This window comes from Echinops telfairi, unplaced genomic scaffold, assembly GCF_000313985.2.
Source record: "Echinops telfairi isolate 266 unplaced genomic scaffold, ASM31398v2 ScPeMD7_2;HRSCAF=8, whole genome shotgun sequence".
In the NCBI taxonomy this organism is placed as follows: Eukaryota; Metazoa; Chordata; class Mammalia; order Afrosoricida; family Tenrecidae; genus Echinops; species Echinops telfairi.
The window spans coordinates 27,032,975-27,050,634 of record NW_022103898.1 but is presented as its reverse complement, the minus strand read 5'-3'; the positions used below and the strand labels follow the sequence as shown (position 1 = coordinate 27,050,634).

At 39.7% G+C, this 17,660-nt stretch overlaps 1 protein-coding gene across 1 annotated transcript in view; it reads left to right on the top strand.

Annotated features, from left to right (window-relative positions):
* The window catches only part of SCYL2 (SCY1 like pseudokinase 2), an 88,056-nt gene extending 74,062 nt beyond the window's left edge, over positions 1-13,994 (top strand). Inside the window, exons 13-18 of the mRNA XM_045291287.1 lie at positions 2,263-2,381; positions 5,581-5,681; positions 7,663-7,729; positions 7,918-8,013; positions 9,017-9,136; positions 10,783-13,994. Coding sequence (XP_045147222.1) covers positions 2,263-2,381; positions 5,581-5,681; positions 7,663-7,729; positions 7,918-8,013; positions 9,017-9,136; positions 10,783-11,427 — 1,148 coding nt within the window. The 3' untranslated portion in view covers positions 11,428-13,994. The remainder of the gene's footprint in view (positions 1-2,262; positions 2,382-5,580; positions 5,682-7,662; positions 7,730-7,917; positions 8,014-9,016; positions 9,137-10,782) is intronic.
* The last annotated feature ends 3,666 nt before the right edge of the window (positions 13,995-17,660 follow it).

The window sequence follows — 17,660 nt, the reverse complement described above, 5'->3', positions numbered from 1 at the left end:
GACAAGTGCTATAGTATGCTTCTCTTTGTGTTAATTTTAGCAAAAGTAGAACCTTGACATGTATAAAGAGATAGGCATTTGGAGATCTTAGCTTCACCAATATCATGATAACATGTTTCCCCAATAAGATAAATGGCTCAGTATAAGACAGGTAAACAAGCTACAGCAAATACTGATATGGCTCTTAATACCTGACATGTACTGTATATACTTGTGTTTAAGCCGAGTTTTCCAGCACATTTTTAATGCCGTTTTGTGGGAAAATTAGGTGCCTTGGCTGATATTCGGGTTGGCTTATGCTTGAGTATAAACGGTACTTGGCACTCAATTTATAAGAGGAGCTGTGCAAAATACCTTTTCTGTATTCTCATATTTGTCCCTCCCCAAATCCAGTGAAATAGGTAGTTGGGATGGGAATTGACTCAGAGCAACCAACATTTCAGTTTCCTAAGGAAAAATGAGTCTTAGACCAAGCAAGGTAGATAGATGCTCGTCATACACCCGAGAAGTGGTTGAGCAGCTTTTAAATTTAGGTATGTTTTAATCTAGGAGCCTTGGTGGAGTAGTAGGTTATGGCTTTATAATCTCAAGGTCAGAATTTCGAAACCACCAGCCGCTCGGTGGGAGAAAGATGAAACTTTCTACTCTTGTGAAGAGCTTTCTACTCTTGTAAAGAGTGGGTCTTAGAAACCCACAGGGGCAGTTCTGCTCTGTCCTATAGGTTTACTGTGAGTCAGAATTGACTCAATGGCAGCGAGTTTGAATTTGATGTTTAATCTTAACCAGTATGTTTTACTACTAAATGGTGTGCTGCTGAAACAGACTGGCTATATAGCACGCTGTGTTCTACCAGTTAATTACAGATTACTTTGTCCAAAAGCTCGGAAATTGCATGTAAATAACTTATGCAAGTCTGATCTGCCAGGATGTGCTGTACTCATGAGAAAGAGACATAGCTGTGGAAATCGCAGAAGCATTAATAGGCTTATTTTTTGTTGTTGTTCATTGTGAAGAAGTTATTACCCATTGCTATATCTTACCACCATCACTATAGCATCTAGCTCATACAAGCCCCACAATAGAAATATGTAAGAATACTAAGTTCTGTCTGTCAGTTTCTGGAGTAACTTTGAACAAGTTTTTTCATTTATGAAATATGAATTAAAGTGACATCATTATAGCATTCTTCTAAACCAGTGAGACAGCTGGAGGGAAGATACTGAACATAGTGCTTAGCAAATAAGCACTTAGTAGTCACTCATAAGGGAGCCCTGGTGGTGTAGTGGTTAAAGTCGGGCTGAGATCCATTCTAAACGAGCAGCAGCTCTGAGGGAGAGAGACGAGGCTGAGACTAGGCTTCCTGCTCCTGTAAATGGTTGCAGTCTCGGAAACCCACAGGGCTTGCTGTGAGTCAGCATTGACTCAATGGCAGTGAGCTTTGAGTTTTTGAATGAGTCATTTGTAAAGAATTCATTTGGCTATGTAAACTATGTATATTAACAAGAGAATAAGAGATAGTGTGTTCTGAAGTGCTAGATTATGTATAAAAGATTTCGAACCTAACCAAAAAGAGTGCAGAAAATGAGGGAGGCTTGTGCCAGTTGTGAAATGAAGGCTTTGTGGACTAGGTCCGAGGAAAGGAACCTCGAAGGTGATGTGAATAAGGAGGCCAGAGGGAAGGCTTAGAAGTCCTAAGCTGCGCACATACTGAGTCTGGTTTGTTGATGAAGCACTGCCACCTGTATGTACACACTCTAGTGCCAGGTTTTTCCATATGATGTGTTCATATAAATAACAAGTGCATACGTATAACATGCATTGCACACATAGGAGACGAATGTGTAAATGGCTCACACTGGTTTCAAAAAGCCATATAATTTACATGTTATTTGTATAAACATATACTAGGTGCTTCAAGTTCGAGTAGAAGTTTGGAATATACCTTTAGATATTATCAGTTTATTGGGACAATCTGTTACCTTTCTGCTGCACTGTAAGAACAGTACCTGATTTTGATAACCTTTTGCTGTTCTGCTACATTAAGTACAATCTTATGCTCTCCAAATAGCTGTATTATAAAATTTAAGTGTGGACTATGGTAAAAGCTGAAATTCTGATCTGTCAGAACGTCATGATTCTTGGTACTGACGGGGGAAATTTGTGACTGTGCTGTTTATCAAAAGATGTCAAGCAGATGCACTGTTCTTGAGATTTCTGTTTATAGTGTTAACTCTAAAAATGTGTCTTATTCTTTTCTGCCAGGTATTTACAAATGTACTTTTACTCATAAGAAGTTGGGAATCACCAAAGAACAGCTGGCTGGAAAAGTATTGCCTCATTTGATTCCCCTGAGTATTGAAAACAATCTTAATCTCAATCAGGTAGGGCTATCATTTGTGCTTTATTCAGCTTACTGGGTTTTTTTGTTTGGTTGGTTTTTTTGGTACCATTAAATATATGAAGATTGGCAAGACAAGGGGAACTATGTCACAAGAGCTAAGAGAAGAAAGGATTCGAAGTAAAAGACTGGAATGAAAGGATGGGTGTTTGAAGGCCTCATCAGGAGAAACTAAATGAGCAGGATTTTGAAAGCTGTGTAGGATTTGGGGCTACTTATATTTGGTCCTGAGAAGTTCATATGAACAGAGACAAAATCATTGCTTTGGGGTGTTTGATCTTTACTACTGTTTAACAAATTATCACAAACATAGTTGACAAGAACAACGTGTATTTCTTACCTCATAGTCTCTAGTGCAGGGGTCCTCAAACTTTTTAAACGGGACCAGTTCACTGTCCCTCAGACCAGTTGGAGGGCCGGACTATGGTTTTAAAAAAAACTATGAACAAATTCCTATGCACACTGCACATATCTTATTTTGAAGGAAAAAAAAACCAAATGGGGCAAAAACACCCGGGGGGCCAGATAAATGTCCTCGGCGGGCCGCATGTGGCCTGCGGGGCGCAGTTTGAGGACACCTGCTCTAGTGGGTCAGTGAAACCATCAGGGAAGGGCTTTAACTGATCCTCTGATCAAGATCTCCCACAAGGGCCAAAATCTTTTGGAAGAAAACACAACTGGAGAAGGAAACTTTTAAGCTCACTTACCTGGCTATTTTTAGTAATCAGCATGTCATTTATAGGTTCTGCGCACACTCAGAGAGGTTGGAAGCCCCAGCATAAGGTGATAGTTGGTGGCCATTTGTGACTCTTATGATAGCTGTCTGTCATAGAGAAGGGATGCAAGTAGTCTGAGACAGTTAAAACAAGGTTCCATTACAATTGCTCTGTTATAAATCTGTTCTATTGTCTATTTTTAGTCTTTTAAAAAGGTTTTTTTGGCATCATTATTATTGGTATCTTCACAAATTTAACCTTTGTCATTGGAAACATTGCATATAAATTTACAGATATATTTCAATACATCAACCAAATAACAGCCTGCTGAATTCAGATGGACTCTGGCTCCTAGTGACCCTGTAGGGGAGAATAGAACTACTCCATAGGTTTTCCGAGATGGTAGGTTTCACCAGAGGGGGCACAGCCATATCTCCCTCCCAACGAGTGGCTAATGGATTTGAAACACCAACCCTGGAATTAGTAAGTCCAGTGTTTAACCCACTGTGCCACCAGTGTTCCTTCTTTTGCTATGTGCATACCTGAAAAGTACACAAATCAGAAATTAACTCCAAGGGAGAGCTGAACAACATTGGCAGTTTGTCAGTTGTGATCAATGGACTAACTCCATTTGTGATCAATGGACTAACCCCTGGGATGGGGACGGGCATTTTCAGTATGTAATTAGAGTTCTCTGTAGGGGCCTTTTCTTTTTCCTTCATATATTTTGCATGACCATCTCTGCTTTCTGATTCTGCTTGTCGACTTTAGCACAGCAATCGGCATTTGTGTTATTTTCACAATGGAAGCCCCCACAGCAATATTTTGAACTGTAATTCATGAGCATCTGCGAATAACCATCAGCAAAATATGTGCTGCAGCATTCCATGTGCTGTTGTACTAGTGCTTCCCTAAACAGCCACACCCACTGCTGACGAGCTGATGCTAATGCCAGCAACCCTGTAGGGCAGAGTAGACCAGGAACCGCTAGGGTTCCTGGAAAACTTCAGAAGCAGACTGCCATCTTTTTGACCTTTGCCCACGAATTATGTGTAACCATGTAGCTGAAGCTCACAGACGAAGGTGTGCGAAAGAAGCTAGCCGCAGCCAAGGGCCTAAGTATCAGAAGGGTTGCAGGTCATCTGTGCTGTTTGAAGTCAGGAGGACTGGGGTCTGGTAGTAATTGGCAGGAGACAGGGAGGCCTCTGGGATGCTGCCAGTGTTCTGCTTATGGATCTACTGCTGGGTACACAAATGGCTAGTACGTTCAGTTTGTCAGTTCTTGGAGATAGGCGATTATGTGTGTGTGTATTATACATCAAATAAAAAGTAAAACAAAAACGAATCAGCAGAATGTCAGTCGTGGCACAAAGCTAAGCAAAGAGACCCTTTGCCCTTGCATGATTAGACAAAGTAGAGTGTGGTGAGGGAAGTGCAGTGTTGTAAAAATGAGCACAAACTTTGGTGACACACCGAGTATGGGTTCTAGTTCTGCCATGTCGTTATATAAATTATTTCATGTCCATGAGGCAAAGTCAGTTCACGTCTCTGAGCCTTAATTTCCTCATTTTTAAAATAAAATACTAGTGAGCCTACTTTGAAAGCACCCAGCACAAAGATGCAGCTATACTATTTGAGGAAATTCGAGGAAAAGAGAAGAGTGGTTTCTAGATTTTTACAAAAATAACTTATTGGGGGCTCCTGCAGCTCTTATCACAATCCATATATCCACCCTTTGTGTCAAACACCTTTGTACCTCTGTTGCCTTAACATTTTCAAAGCATTTTCTTTTTACTTGAGCCCTTGGCATCAGCTCATTTTTCACCCTCCCTCAAGTTTCTAGATTCTTTTAGTAATAATGGTTCTTTTAACTTGTTAGTGATTCTGAAGTACCATAAGGATTACTATCATGTAAACAAAAATTATGTTACTACATAGTAATAAGTGTGTATAACTTAAATTATTTGAAAGTTGGGTTAGAAACATTTAATCTTTGGACTAACCTTTCAGAGGACAAGGTTTATTTTAGCCCAAACTTGTTATTTTTATTTTATTTTATTTTTTCAAACTTGTTATTTTTATAACACTTTCAATAAGCAGGAATTTTCCTTGTATTGTTAAGTAGATTGTTTGTAGATAGCACAAATTCAGATGGTCAATTTTGGATTGCCCTAGGGAAATCAATATAATTTAGCTGCTAGAGGTGAACTTATTATACAAAACCCCTGAATAATATCCTCTAGGCAACTTGGGATATACAATTTAGTTAGACATGTTTTCTGAAACGTAAAAGGTTCATCAGCTACCATATCCCCATCATGCAATGATATTATAAAAGCTTGTGCCATCAGCACCAGGAGTGGATCTGGTTGAAAATGGAGGCTACTGTGATTAACGAACTGAACGATCCTAATTATATTTGCTGCTGACTTTAAACATAACCATGTTGATTTCTTATTACACCAGTTCAATTCTTTCATTTCCGTCATCAAAGAGATGCTTCATAGATTGGAATCTGAACACAAGACTAAACTGGAACAACTTCATATAATGCAAGAACAGCAGAAGTGAGTAGACTGTTGTTGAATTGCATATGGTCTAACAGTCAGATTAAAGTTATCTGCTGATTGATTTTTCTGGAATATAGAATAGAAAAGTTGCTGAATCTTAATTTAGTCATATATAAAACTTCTGTTTCAACATATCACTAAATTGAACTGAGTTAAAATGAGGTATTTAAATTTTAAAAGTATGAGATGTTATATTCTTAATTTTTGCTGTACATAAAGAAAGTCTTCTTATTTCAGCAAATCTCATTTCAGGGTAATTCCTTGTTAGTATTAGCCATGAGTAGTGTGAATTTCAGGCTAATCACTAAGGGTGCCACTTAGAAATATTTTTAAAATCTATGAAATTCCAGTGTTTGAATTTTCTCCCTTCTCTTTCCTCAACCCTGCCCCTCCCAACATTTCTAGAGCATTAATTTCAGGTGTAGTAGCACACTATCTGCCTCTTTATTTGAGGGGAGGATTTGTAGAACACTTCAAAGTGAAGTTGGAAAGATGGAAATTGCCACTTTATAAAATCCAAAGCTAGTCTTTGTCCAAGAGCAAAACGCAGGGATTTAGACAGTCTGTTTATATATACTTCTGGACCCCAAGACATGAATTCAGTCCAATTGATAGCATTCTTGAGCTTGGTCTCCAACTGAAAATTAGTTTGCTTCTTCCCAGTCATGGCGTGAGGTGACAGCTTCTGGAGAGTCAGTGCAGAACGAGGTGAAGTAGGACCTAAGCAAGCTGTGTGTGCTCAGACGGGTCTGTAATGTTTACGAAGTCGGTATTTGATGCATTAACTGTATTAATATCAACTCAAGCCCAGCCCACGGTCATCCCTTCAATTCCGACTCATAGGCACCCTATGTAGGGTGTCTTTATAGGACAAACCGCTTCAGCTGTCTCCCTTGCAGTGGCTGGGACATTTGGACTGCTGACCCATCACCCAAGTTCCTTATATTAACTTAGGAACTCTGAAAAATGGTTTTTTAAATATAATTTGTTGTTGAAGCTGTATCCAGCAAAACATCCTGTAATTCGCCCATCTCGATGTGTAGTTCAGTGATACTCCTTACCTTCTTCAAGTTGTGCGATCATTCTGCCCTTCTTTTTCCCGGTTGTTCCTTCCCCATTCACAAGTTCACTGCCCCTGAGATTCCTGTCGAATCTTTGGGTTGCTCTTGTCGTTTTGATCTCACAGAGATCGATCTCACGAGCAGACAGCCGTGAGGCACTGTGGCTTAGGTCTTGAGCTGCTGACCACAGGAGCATAGTGATCAGGGCAGATCTTTTATACTTGCTCAACCAGATTATTGTTTGTTTATACGATGACTAGAGGTATTTTGGGGTTAATTTTTGAGGTTATCTCAGGACAGTCGTTTCATGGGTTCATCCAATCCCCTCAGCTCCAGAAAGTCCATGAAAATTTTAAATTCTGCTCTGTACTTTTTGATTAGGATTCTTTTATAGAATCCTTAATCCAAATGCTCAGTTATGTTAGCCAGGTACCATCCAGTTCTGGAAAAGTAATTTTACAAGATTTATTTGTAACAAACAAAAATTTATTATCTAGTATTTATACTTAAGGGGAGAAATGAACCTTATCTCAATCTCACTTAATATTCAAGGTATAGACCTTGCAGTGATGAGCGCATTCATTCATTGTTAGTATCAGAGTTTTACCTTAATCACATTAAGTTCTCTGTATGTCATACATCTGAATATATGTATATATATCTGAGTATCTCCATGAGACATTCAACTTTTTTGATACATGTTTGCCTGACTTTGCGAGACTGAGTAAATTCTTTCCTCAATCTCAAATGGTGAGTTAAATGATTTAGAAATGTTAAATTTTAGGGTAAGCAGACTTCAATAGTAGAAAGTAACGGAGCCTTTGTGTTTCCTTAAACAATGAGATTACAGTTTATGAGTGTTTTAAAAGCACGCATTTCTGGTGATTTATTTTGTCCAATTCCACACTGTGCTGCAGATCTTTGGACCTAGGAAGTCAGATGAGTGCTTCAGAAGAGACCAGAGCTACGTTTGTTGGGAATCAGGTAAAAGGCATTTGAACTGTTTTCATTTTTGAAGAAAGTAGAAATTGTAGATTGAAATATCTCAGTTTTTATAGAACGTGTGATCACTGTGTGTTTCATTTGTGGAGCTTTTCATGTTTAATCCCCTTCTATTCAATAAAGCCCTGCCTTTCCTAGCATGCATTCAGACAGCTTGTTTCTGATTTCAGCAGATCGACAAGGTCTTTCACAGCATTGGAGCCGACTTTCTGACTGGGGCGGAGCCGGACAATAAGGAGGATGGGCTGCCAAGTAAACTGAAAGGAGTAAGTTCTTTGCTGTCCTTCCAGAATTTCTTACTTTAGAGTAGGAACAGATTTTCAATAGGAAATCGAATTTAGTCTCTTAACAGGAAATACTCTGTAATTATCTTTATGACATTCAAAATATCAGTAGAACATGACCTGACCCATCTTGAGAATAAGCAAGACTTGAGATTTTCAGCATCCTTTATTGCTCAGTCTCCTGTGTGATAACCGTTGTAGGTCGCCTGGCTGCCCTGTCAGTTCCACTCTTTGCTCTCTTGCTTGATGGCGTCAGCTGCAGATCCATGCGCCCGCCCGTCTCCCTGGGCTCTCCGACTATCAGTCCATGTTCCCGGTGCTTTCCTGCTCGCTGCATTCCCCACCGTTTCAGTTTCAGGACTTTCTTCTGTTCTTGGCTCCCCTTGTCCTTCTTTCTTTCATTCCATGGTAAAATCTTAGGGAGTGAGCTAGACCGCTGGGAAAGACCTGCCCACTTTCTTAAAAATCGAGAATATTTTTTAGACACTGAGAATAGAGACAGAAAATTCCCACAATTTTTCTGACACATTTCAAAATATAAAATTGATGGAGTATAATTTTTATATGACATAGAGCTTATTAATGAGAAGAATGCAAATATTTTGTTCGGGGGGAGGGGGCGTGGGGGAAGATAATATTTTGCCTAATTGGAGTTCAATATTAATGTTACCCATGTACCAAATCAGTTAATCATATTATCATTGTCTGAAAAGAAAATTATTTTCATTTAAAAAATAGTAACTACCATATTGGAAATACCATTATAGCATAAATCTTGTGAGGGTCTGCCTAAATTTAAATCTTGCAACAATACAAAATATAACTTGCCTCCAGTAATCACCAACAAAAGACTATTGGTGATTTCAGTTAAGTAACAAGTATAGAGTTAAGGAACAAGATAAGGGTTTAATCAAAAGAAAATGAAACGATTTTGTTTTACAAATGGAATGTGTGGTTTCTTATTGAGTTTTTACTTTATTTTAAGGCGTCACTTACACTTGAAGAAAAACAGAAATTGGCAAAAGAACAAGAGCAGGCCCAGAAGCTGAAAAGCCAGCAGCCTCTTAAACCGCAGGTGCACACACCTGCTGCTCCAGTCAAGCAGGTCGGACAGTTTCTCTCTCTCACCCTGTTTCATGCACACTGCTCTGGGGAAGAGCGTTGTTTATTACTGCTTATAAAAAAGCCATTGGAAAAAATAAATTAATGTGTAGTTTCTAAGAAGAATTATGGGGCATAGAGGATTTCTCAGCAACTCTTCCATAGCCTAACAAATATATAATGTTCTCTGACAGTGCTTGTTATTGATAAACAAGAAGCTTGTTGAATAGAAGTTCTTTAAAAGGATGAGATCTCACAGTACTCGTTCAATTCTTTCCACTTTAAAGTGATCAGAGAGCATATAGTCATGCTTTTAGGCATTTCTTAATTAAAAGTAATTTGCTATTTTTGGCTTGTTGGTTGCCATCAAGTTGATTCTGACCCCTGGCGACCCATCAGCAGACATTTCACATTTATGACAATAGTCAAAGTTTTCCAACTATTTTGTGCGTTAGCAACTTCAATCTGGCAGTAATGAATGCTGGTGGGTGAGGCAAGAGCAATGCTGACTATGATAGTAAAGATGTGTTAGCTTGGCCAGGCCAATGGAGTTGGCTGTGATGGATTGTCTTGGGATTCAATGTAGTCACCCTTCATTTTTTGCATAATGCTGATTTTCACATAATGACCAAGTCTTTGGAACCTAGCCATCTCAATAAGTGAGGAGTGGGTGTAATTTAATTTAAGAAGATTTAGCTACATGACCTGATCGGTATTATTTCTAGCTGTTTTCCAGGCACCGTTAACAGGTTTTGATGCAACAACTGAAGAAGCTCCTTACTCTTAATTGACTTAAAAAATTACATATCTTAAAAGCATTTGTTATTTTTTGTTACCTGTTAGTCACAAAAAGTGACAGTATTTGTAGTCACTTCCCTAAGAGCATTGACTATACAACATTTCACATTTTTAAATTCAAGATATAAATATTACATGGTATAATTTAAAAAAAAATCATTTTATTGGGGGCTTGTACAACTCTTATCACATCCATTGTGTCAAGCACATTTGTACATTTGTTGCCATCATCATTCTCAAAACATTTGCTTTCTACTTGAGCCCTTGGTATCAGCTCATCCCCTCCCCTCCTCCCCCCACGAACCCTTGATAATTTATAAATTAGTATTATCTTTTCATGTCTTACACTGTCCAATGTAATGGAAATAGTGCAATTATTTCAGGGGAAGATTACATTTTATTTAAATAGTGTTCTGCATTAGTGTTACCTCTCATCAGATTAATGGAGCCTGGTGGTGTAGTGGGTTTCTTGTTGGGCTGCTAACTGCAGGATCCTCAGTTCAAACCCACCAGCCTTCTAGGAGAGAAAGATGAGGCTTTCTATTCCTGTAAAGATTTTCAGTCTCAGAACCTACAGGGGCAATCCTGCTCTTGCCTGGAGGGTTGCTATCAGTCAGAATTGACTAGATGGCATTGACTGAGTGAGTGTGTGGGAACATCTAATTGATTACAAATGTTCATCTGTAAAACTAGAAAAACAGAGGGCAGGCTGTATTTAGCCTGTGGGCTGTGGTTTTTGAACTCTTGGTTCTACTTAGTTTTTACTTTAGGATTTCATGTATCAAATGTTTACTTAATACAATGAAATAATTTAAACTCCTTCTAGAGCAGTAATTCCCTTGTATTTTACAGACCAAGGACTTGACAGACACATTGATGGATAATATGTCATCTTTGACCAGCCTTTCTGTTACAACTCCTAAAATGCCTGCTACAGGTACCTTTACTTCTTCTGTTCCTTCGATGGGCCTCAGCATGCTTTCTGCTCCAATTGATAACACAAAGAGAAATTTGACAAACGGCCTCAATGCCAACATGGGCTTTCAGACCTCGGGATTCAACATGCCAGTTAATACCAACCAGAACTTCTTCAGTGGTGGAAGCACCCCAGGAGTGACCAAGATGGCCATGGGAGCACCTGCCGCTTTGCCAAATTTCAATGTTATGAGTGCTTCTCCTGCCAGTGCAAAGCAGACTCCACAAAGACCCACGGATATGTCTGCCCTGAATAATCTCTTTGGCCCTCAGAAACCCAAAGTTAGCATGAACCAGTTATCACAACAGAAACCCAGTCAATGGCTCAATCAGTTTGTACCTCCTCAAGGGTCCCCAGGTATGGGCAGTACGGTGATGGGGACACAGATGAACATGATAGGACAGTCTGCCTTTGGTATGCAGGGTAATCCTTTCTTCAACCCACAGAACTTTGCACAGCCACCAACTACTATGACCAATAGCAGTTCAGCCAGTAATGATTTAAAAGATCTCTTTGGGTGAAGTCTTGCTCTCATTTTTGAAGGATTCCTTCAGTTTTAATTGTGAGCGAGCGGATTTTCATCTTCATGGTTGGCTTCGAGGAAGGTCTCTGTGGGAAATTGAGTGGTTCTGTGACTGAAAGCACCTGTTTCCGTGTCAGCGTAGTGGTCACGCGGACTCCCAACCAGCTGCGTTTTTTAAAGCATTGAGGACTCTTTTCCCCTCTTGCCAGCTCCTTCAGGTTTGTAAAGACCTAACCTGTCTCAAAGGTCTGCTGAGTATCTTGAGTTTCAGCTGAATTTTTCAATTCAATGTTTACTTGGGCTTGTGAATCTTGGTGTAATTTTAAAAATGAATGTATGGTCATTGCGAGTGTCCTCTGCTCAGTACTACATGCTTACCTTCCACTTCACAAGCCATCCGTCTGCGTTTGAAGACGTGGAAATCTCAATGCTATTCTGATTTGTGTGCATTAGTCTGACTGAATGAGAAAGTGATAAGCGTAAAGAAAAGGTTGGACTAATTACATCTTATATTTCAAATGAATTAAAGTTTAGTATGAAAGACTGAACAAAACCCACAAAATTTAATTTACTTTCCTTTTTCAAGCTACAAGCATTGTTCGCCATCTTAAATGCAAACTAGTCATTGTAAATTATATTTTAGCATGTTCTGCCTCAAATAGTAATGTATTTTTCTGCATTGACTTGGCTATATTTAGAATCACTTTTCCTACTGTATCATAGACAAAAGAGGTATATACTGATTTGTACAAATATTTGACAAAAGCACCTGATGTGACTTCCTTGACTATTGCCTTCATATTTTCATTTTGAATTCAATCTTTTGAGGCTGCAGCATATATGAATTGCATTTTCAGAAAGGAGATTTGTAAGAAGTAAATTATATTTAATGAGTAACTTTTGAGATTTCTGTATTGTTTCAAATGTAGTAAATTTTACGTCTCTAAAAATGAACAGTTCATTGCATCTCTGGCTACAAACAGATCTAGTTTCAGGTGGCACGATTACGTCTTACCTCATCAAGTACTGGTACTGAAGTTCAAGTCTTCCTTTTCCGGGAACTTCAGCAACCGTTTGTTCTAACATCTTAATGCCCTTAGTGACTATTTTGAGGATGGAAAGAATAGATTCGTCTGACAGGCCACATGATTTGTTTTCCAAAGCCTTTCTCTGAAACTTCCATTTGTTGCTTATTTAACGGTGGAGCCTTATGTTATGTCATGTGTGCTTTGTTAAATTATATCCCACTGTAGGTGGTCAGTCAAAACGTATCTTTAACAAATTGTATCTGTGTTGTAGTTGCTGCCATAGAACCTGTGACTTTTTGATTATCTAGGACCAGCAATCATTTAAAAAATAAATCATATGAAGTTTAGTGTGCTGGTATGAAGTTTATCCATTACCTATGAGTATTCTTTCAGTATGCTTGTACACACTATGTTTTTAGTTTAAAATATTAAAGAATTTGATGGCCGTTTCATGGCCAGCAGCGTTTAATATGAAAGTACTTTAAAAAAAATAAAAGGTCAACTTCTACATCTGCTTTCGGTATCTGCACTGTACTTTATTAAGTGGTTTTAGAAAAAGGACAAATAGTAATGCTGAAGAAACCGACAAATAAAAACATGAGAAAAATCAAAGCGTTTTTGTCAAATGTGTTTATAACTGGACCAGAGTACCTTGTTTGTAATGCAATATTAATACTTCTTTTGAGAAAATTTGCATATGGAATAAATTGCTTAATGTTGAGGGGTTTTTTTTTCTTTGTGAAACTTCAGTAGTCATTGTTTACTGGGAAATTGTTTTTAATTTTGTTAAATAACTTGATGTCAGTGTTGAATTCTACATAGAAGGAATACTTCCTAGAGTATATAACTTTAACTTCTAAATGTAAGACTATATTATTTCAAAAGATATATGTAATTCTTAAGTAATCTTCACAGCTTGAAATTTGTTCATTAATCAGGATAACGGTGCTACATTTTTATAAAAATTTCCTGTACTGTTTTCTACTTTCTTGAAGGTATTTTACTTAAATCATTTCCATCAACTGAATTGTTCCCATTGCCTTTTTCTGCTGAGAAATTGCCTCTGAAAATACTGAATTGTGCTATTTTTAGATTGTTTCTATATGAACAACATTTTTAAAGTACTAGATAACTTTAAAATTACTTCAGGTATTCGCAACATCAAGTCACTTATTCTTACAGTAGAAATTGGTAGATTAAAAACATTTTGTAGACAAAACTTAGAGCACAATTTCCTTTATTTGAATCGGTTCTATTTTCTCCTAGTGTGAAAGTGAGTGAGATATGTAGGAAGTGTATAGAAGAAAATGGAAATAGCGTTATGTAGCTGACTGTTTTATCTTTTTGTTTCGTCTTTTGCAATGCATAAACCTTTCTTTACACTGAATAAGATAAGGAAGTAGGTTTTTGTTTTTCTAAAACTCTGTAAATTACCTCACATGATTGCTTTTAAATATGAAAGGAAAAGGTATATGTGAAAGATCCTGATAGCAAGCACAGAGTATGCACCAAATAAATTGTAGCTTTGGTAAAACTTTCCATTTTAAGTTGTGATTTCATGTTTTGTGATTTACTGGTCTTGACCTGTTTTGAGAATGAAACAGTTCTTTCAGTGTCTTAGGCTGAGGTCCTCTAGAGAAACAAATCCTGTGAAGCTCATAGGTGGGGGCTTCCAAAAGTTTGTGGGAAAACTTCATTACCTTTAAATTCTATTGTCCCACAACATTTCGAAGCCCCCTCGCATATATATTTATCTCAGGGAAATGGCACGCTCCCTTGTAGAGGCTTGCACGGTCTTCAGTTCATGGGTCTGATGTCAGGCTGGATGCTTCTCCAGTTAAGCTTCAGGGACCAGTGAGCCCAAGATCGGAAAGTTAGGCAGCAGGCCACTGATTTCACAGAAGAATGACTCCAGGTTGGCAGGTAAGATGGCAGGCTGCTCACTGAGGCTGTATAGACTAACAACTCCTTGGATCTGTAGGCAGGTGAACAGGCCACCTTCCAAAGTCTTGGAAACCAGAAGTCAGATGGTGAAGATCCCAAGGCAGAATCCAAACTTCACAACAAACAAACAAACCCACAGAGCCTTGCCAGACAGCCCACATACAGTGAGTGATAACCGCAGTTGCTTCACTTACTTCGTTCCAAATTCATGTTCAAACACCGAAAAGTTCAAGAATTGAACATGTTTTTCCCCTAAGAATTCATGGGAAACCAAACAATTGGTTCTGAGGCCCCAGAATTACATTTATAAATTTATTTGTCTGAGACTTTAAATCACTTACAGAGGGTTTTCGCCTTTTTACTTGCCACTGTCTCAAAAAAACTACAGCTATTGAATTGTCTTTTATTTATCCCAATTAATGAATTTTCCAATCTCTTCGATGGTCTGGGTTCTTTGGTCTGTGGTTCACACCTTTCACCATATTATCCACTTTAATCACCACCCCCACCCCCCTCCAAAGAAATGTGGATAATGCTCACTTAGCCATGTTGTGTTCAGCTGTCAAAGCAGACAGGTGGGTCCTGAATCACATTTGACAACAGTTTCTTTAACTCTTTGTCCTTTCCTCTTGACTTTACTGCTGGTTATCACTAACTTTCTTTGGAGCCCCGATGATGACATTTTATTGCAAATAAAGTACAAAAACACAGTGACGACGGTTTTAGGGCACTAGCACAAAGCCCTGGATGTTGTCTGAGCGAGAGCAGCATTGGTACAGCCCCCCTTGTAGCCCCGGTGAGACCCGGCAACTCATGACCGGCTTTCTCAAGTTGGATCGGCGGTTCTGCTTGAAGCAAAGTATGAACTTGAAGCAGTTTCTTTCTCTTTTTGGATCTTTGCTTGTGGAGTGGTGGAAAGTGCCAGCTTGGGGCTGTTCCCCAGTCAGGGCATCCCTGTTGAGTGAAAGCAAGCCACAGCGCTAGGGAACTGCCTTTCCTTCGGCTGCAGCTCGCATGTGTCCCTGTGGAGGTGAGTGCATGGCATGGACTCTCACGGGGCACGGCTCCGTCATAGCTGCCTAACTATCGAGGTTCAGAGGTTGACACGTCACAACCGGCATACAAACCGAAGTAGATTTTGAAAGATTGTCAGTGGCTTTGAAACTATGACTGATGCTCAAGCGGAATTCATTTTACTCTACAACCCCGTAGATAAAATACATGTGTAAAACAAGTGTAGAGTACACTGCTATTTCTCATTGTAGCCAATTGGGAGGAGCCCTGGGGGTAGAGTGGTAGCTAGTTGGACTGTGTGATCCTCAAGGTCAGCTGTTCAAATGCACCAGCTGCTCCTCGGGAGAAAGATGGGATTTTCTACTTTCCTGAATAGTTGCAGAAACCCACTGGGGCAGTTCTGCCCTGACTAGGGTCACTAAGCGCCAGCATCAACTCGATGGCAGTGAGTTTGATCCAAATCCCTGAAAAGATTTCAAGACTCAGTTTGAATTAAACAAATAATTTAACCCTTTCTTGAACAATTGTCAAACCAGAGGGCTGAATCTCATGTGTAGCTTAGTCCAAGGCTATAAGAGATTGGAACCAGAAATAGAAGCTAGCTATTTTCCAATCTGCAGTCCCCCACTCTTTCCCATGCTGTACCCCGTGTGTGACTTTTTGGGGTACTGTTGCGACCATCTATGTATCAAGTCTATATTGAGTATTTTGCGCCACAATACATGTTGGGAAAAGTGGCGTTGATGGGGAAAAAAGTGAGCGAGACGACACGATAGAATTGCAACGAGTAAATCAGTGTTAGCTCTGTCTCTAACTGGGGCCCAGTGAGGTGGGCTGGAGCAGCTGCGTTGGCAGTGCTGGCAGTCCCTGGCCATAGCACTGAATTAAAGACCACGAGCAGGAGGGGTGGCAACTGACAAAGCCATTTAACCAGAGACCATAGTTTAGATATTTGAACCATTCTCTACTGAAAGCAAGTTTCCAGGAACAGAGAAGCTACGCAGTGTGGGGGGAGGTCAGATGCGCAGGCATTCCCCCCCTGAAGACAATCAGTTGCCAGACTGCTGTCTCATCCCTCCACAGGGGTGGGCCTGCTCCCTGCCTCTGGAGACAATGGACAGGCTCCTGTAGGCGGAGTTTTCATCCTACGGATAACGATTCCTATGGAGACCCAGAGACCACCCTCTCTCATTACTGTGTAACCTATAGTGCAGCCCCTCCCTGTGACGTATGTCTCTACCTGTAATTAGTGGGCTGGCATGCCTCCAAAAGGTATATAGGCGTGGGTCAGCAATATAGAGCTCTCTGATCTCTCTGACCTCTCTCTCTGGCTCCCTTCTCTACCCCCTCTCCTCTCCCGTCCTCTCTCCCTGTTCCCTTGCCCTCTTTCCCTTCCCCCTCTCTCCACGTGGACCACCAAGCTGGGCTGAGGTGAGCAATGCTACCATGTAATGTGTCTAACTGCATTATTGTAATATTTCTCATGCTCTCGATGACTAATATAATACTTATATATCTCAACCGTGTAATTGTGCTTACTGAACCTGTGAGTAGTAGTAGCAGCAGGTGGGGCTGGCCCCTCACCCCCCCATCGCCATTTTAATTTAATACTACAATGCCATTTTAATTTAATACTACAACTACAAATCACATATCTGAATGTTTCTAGTAGTCGTTAGGTGCTATGCACCGCAGAATGAAGCTGCCCAGTCCTGTAACATCTTTACAATTGCTTTCTAGTAGCCACCTTGAAGAAATGAAAATAACTGTGTTACTGTCGAGGTAATTCCAGCTCATGGTGATGCCAAAGGTGTGAGAGTAGCGCTGTGCTCCGCTGGGGTTTTAATGGTGGATCTCTTGGAAGTAGAGTGCCAGGATTTTCTACAGAGGTACTTCTGAAGGGACTTGAGCCCTCAGCTTTTTGCTTAGCAGTTGAACACATGAGTGATTTGTACTATCCGAAACCCAGAAGCACATTGAGTCAATTTCAACTCATAGCAACCCTATAGATCTGTTCCATAGGGTTTCTGAGGTGATAAATCTTTTTAAAGACCATTTTATTATTGGAGGGCTCTTAAATCTCTTGTAACAATCCATACGTCAATTGTATCAAGCACATTTGTACACATATTGCCATCATTTTCTAGAAATTTGTTTTCCATTGAGCCCTTGGTGTCAGCTCCTCTTTCCTTCCCCTCCCCCCACCTTCGTGGCCCCTTGATAAATGATGTTATTTTCATATCTT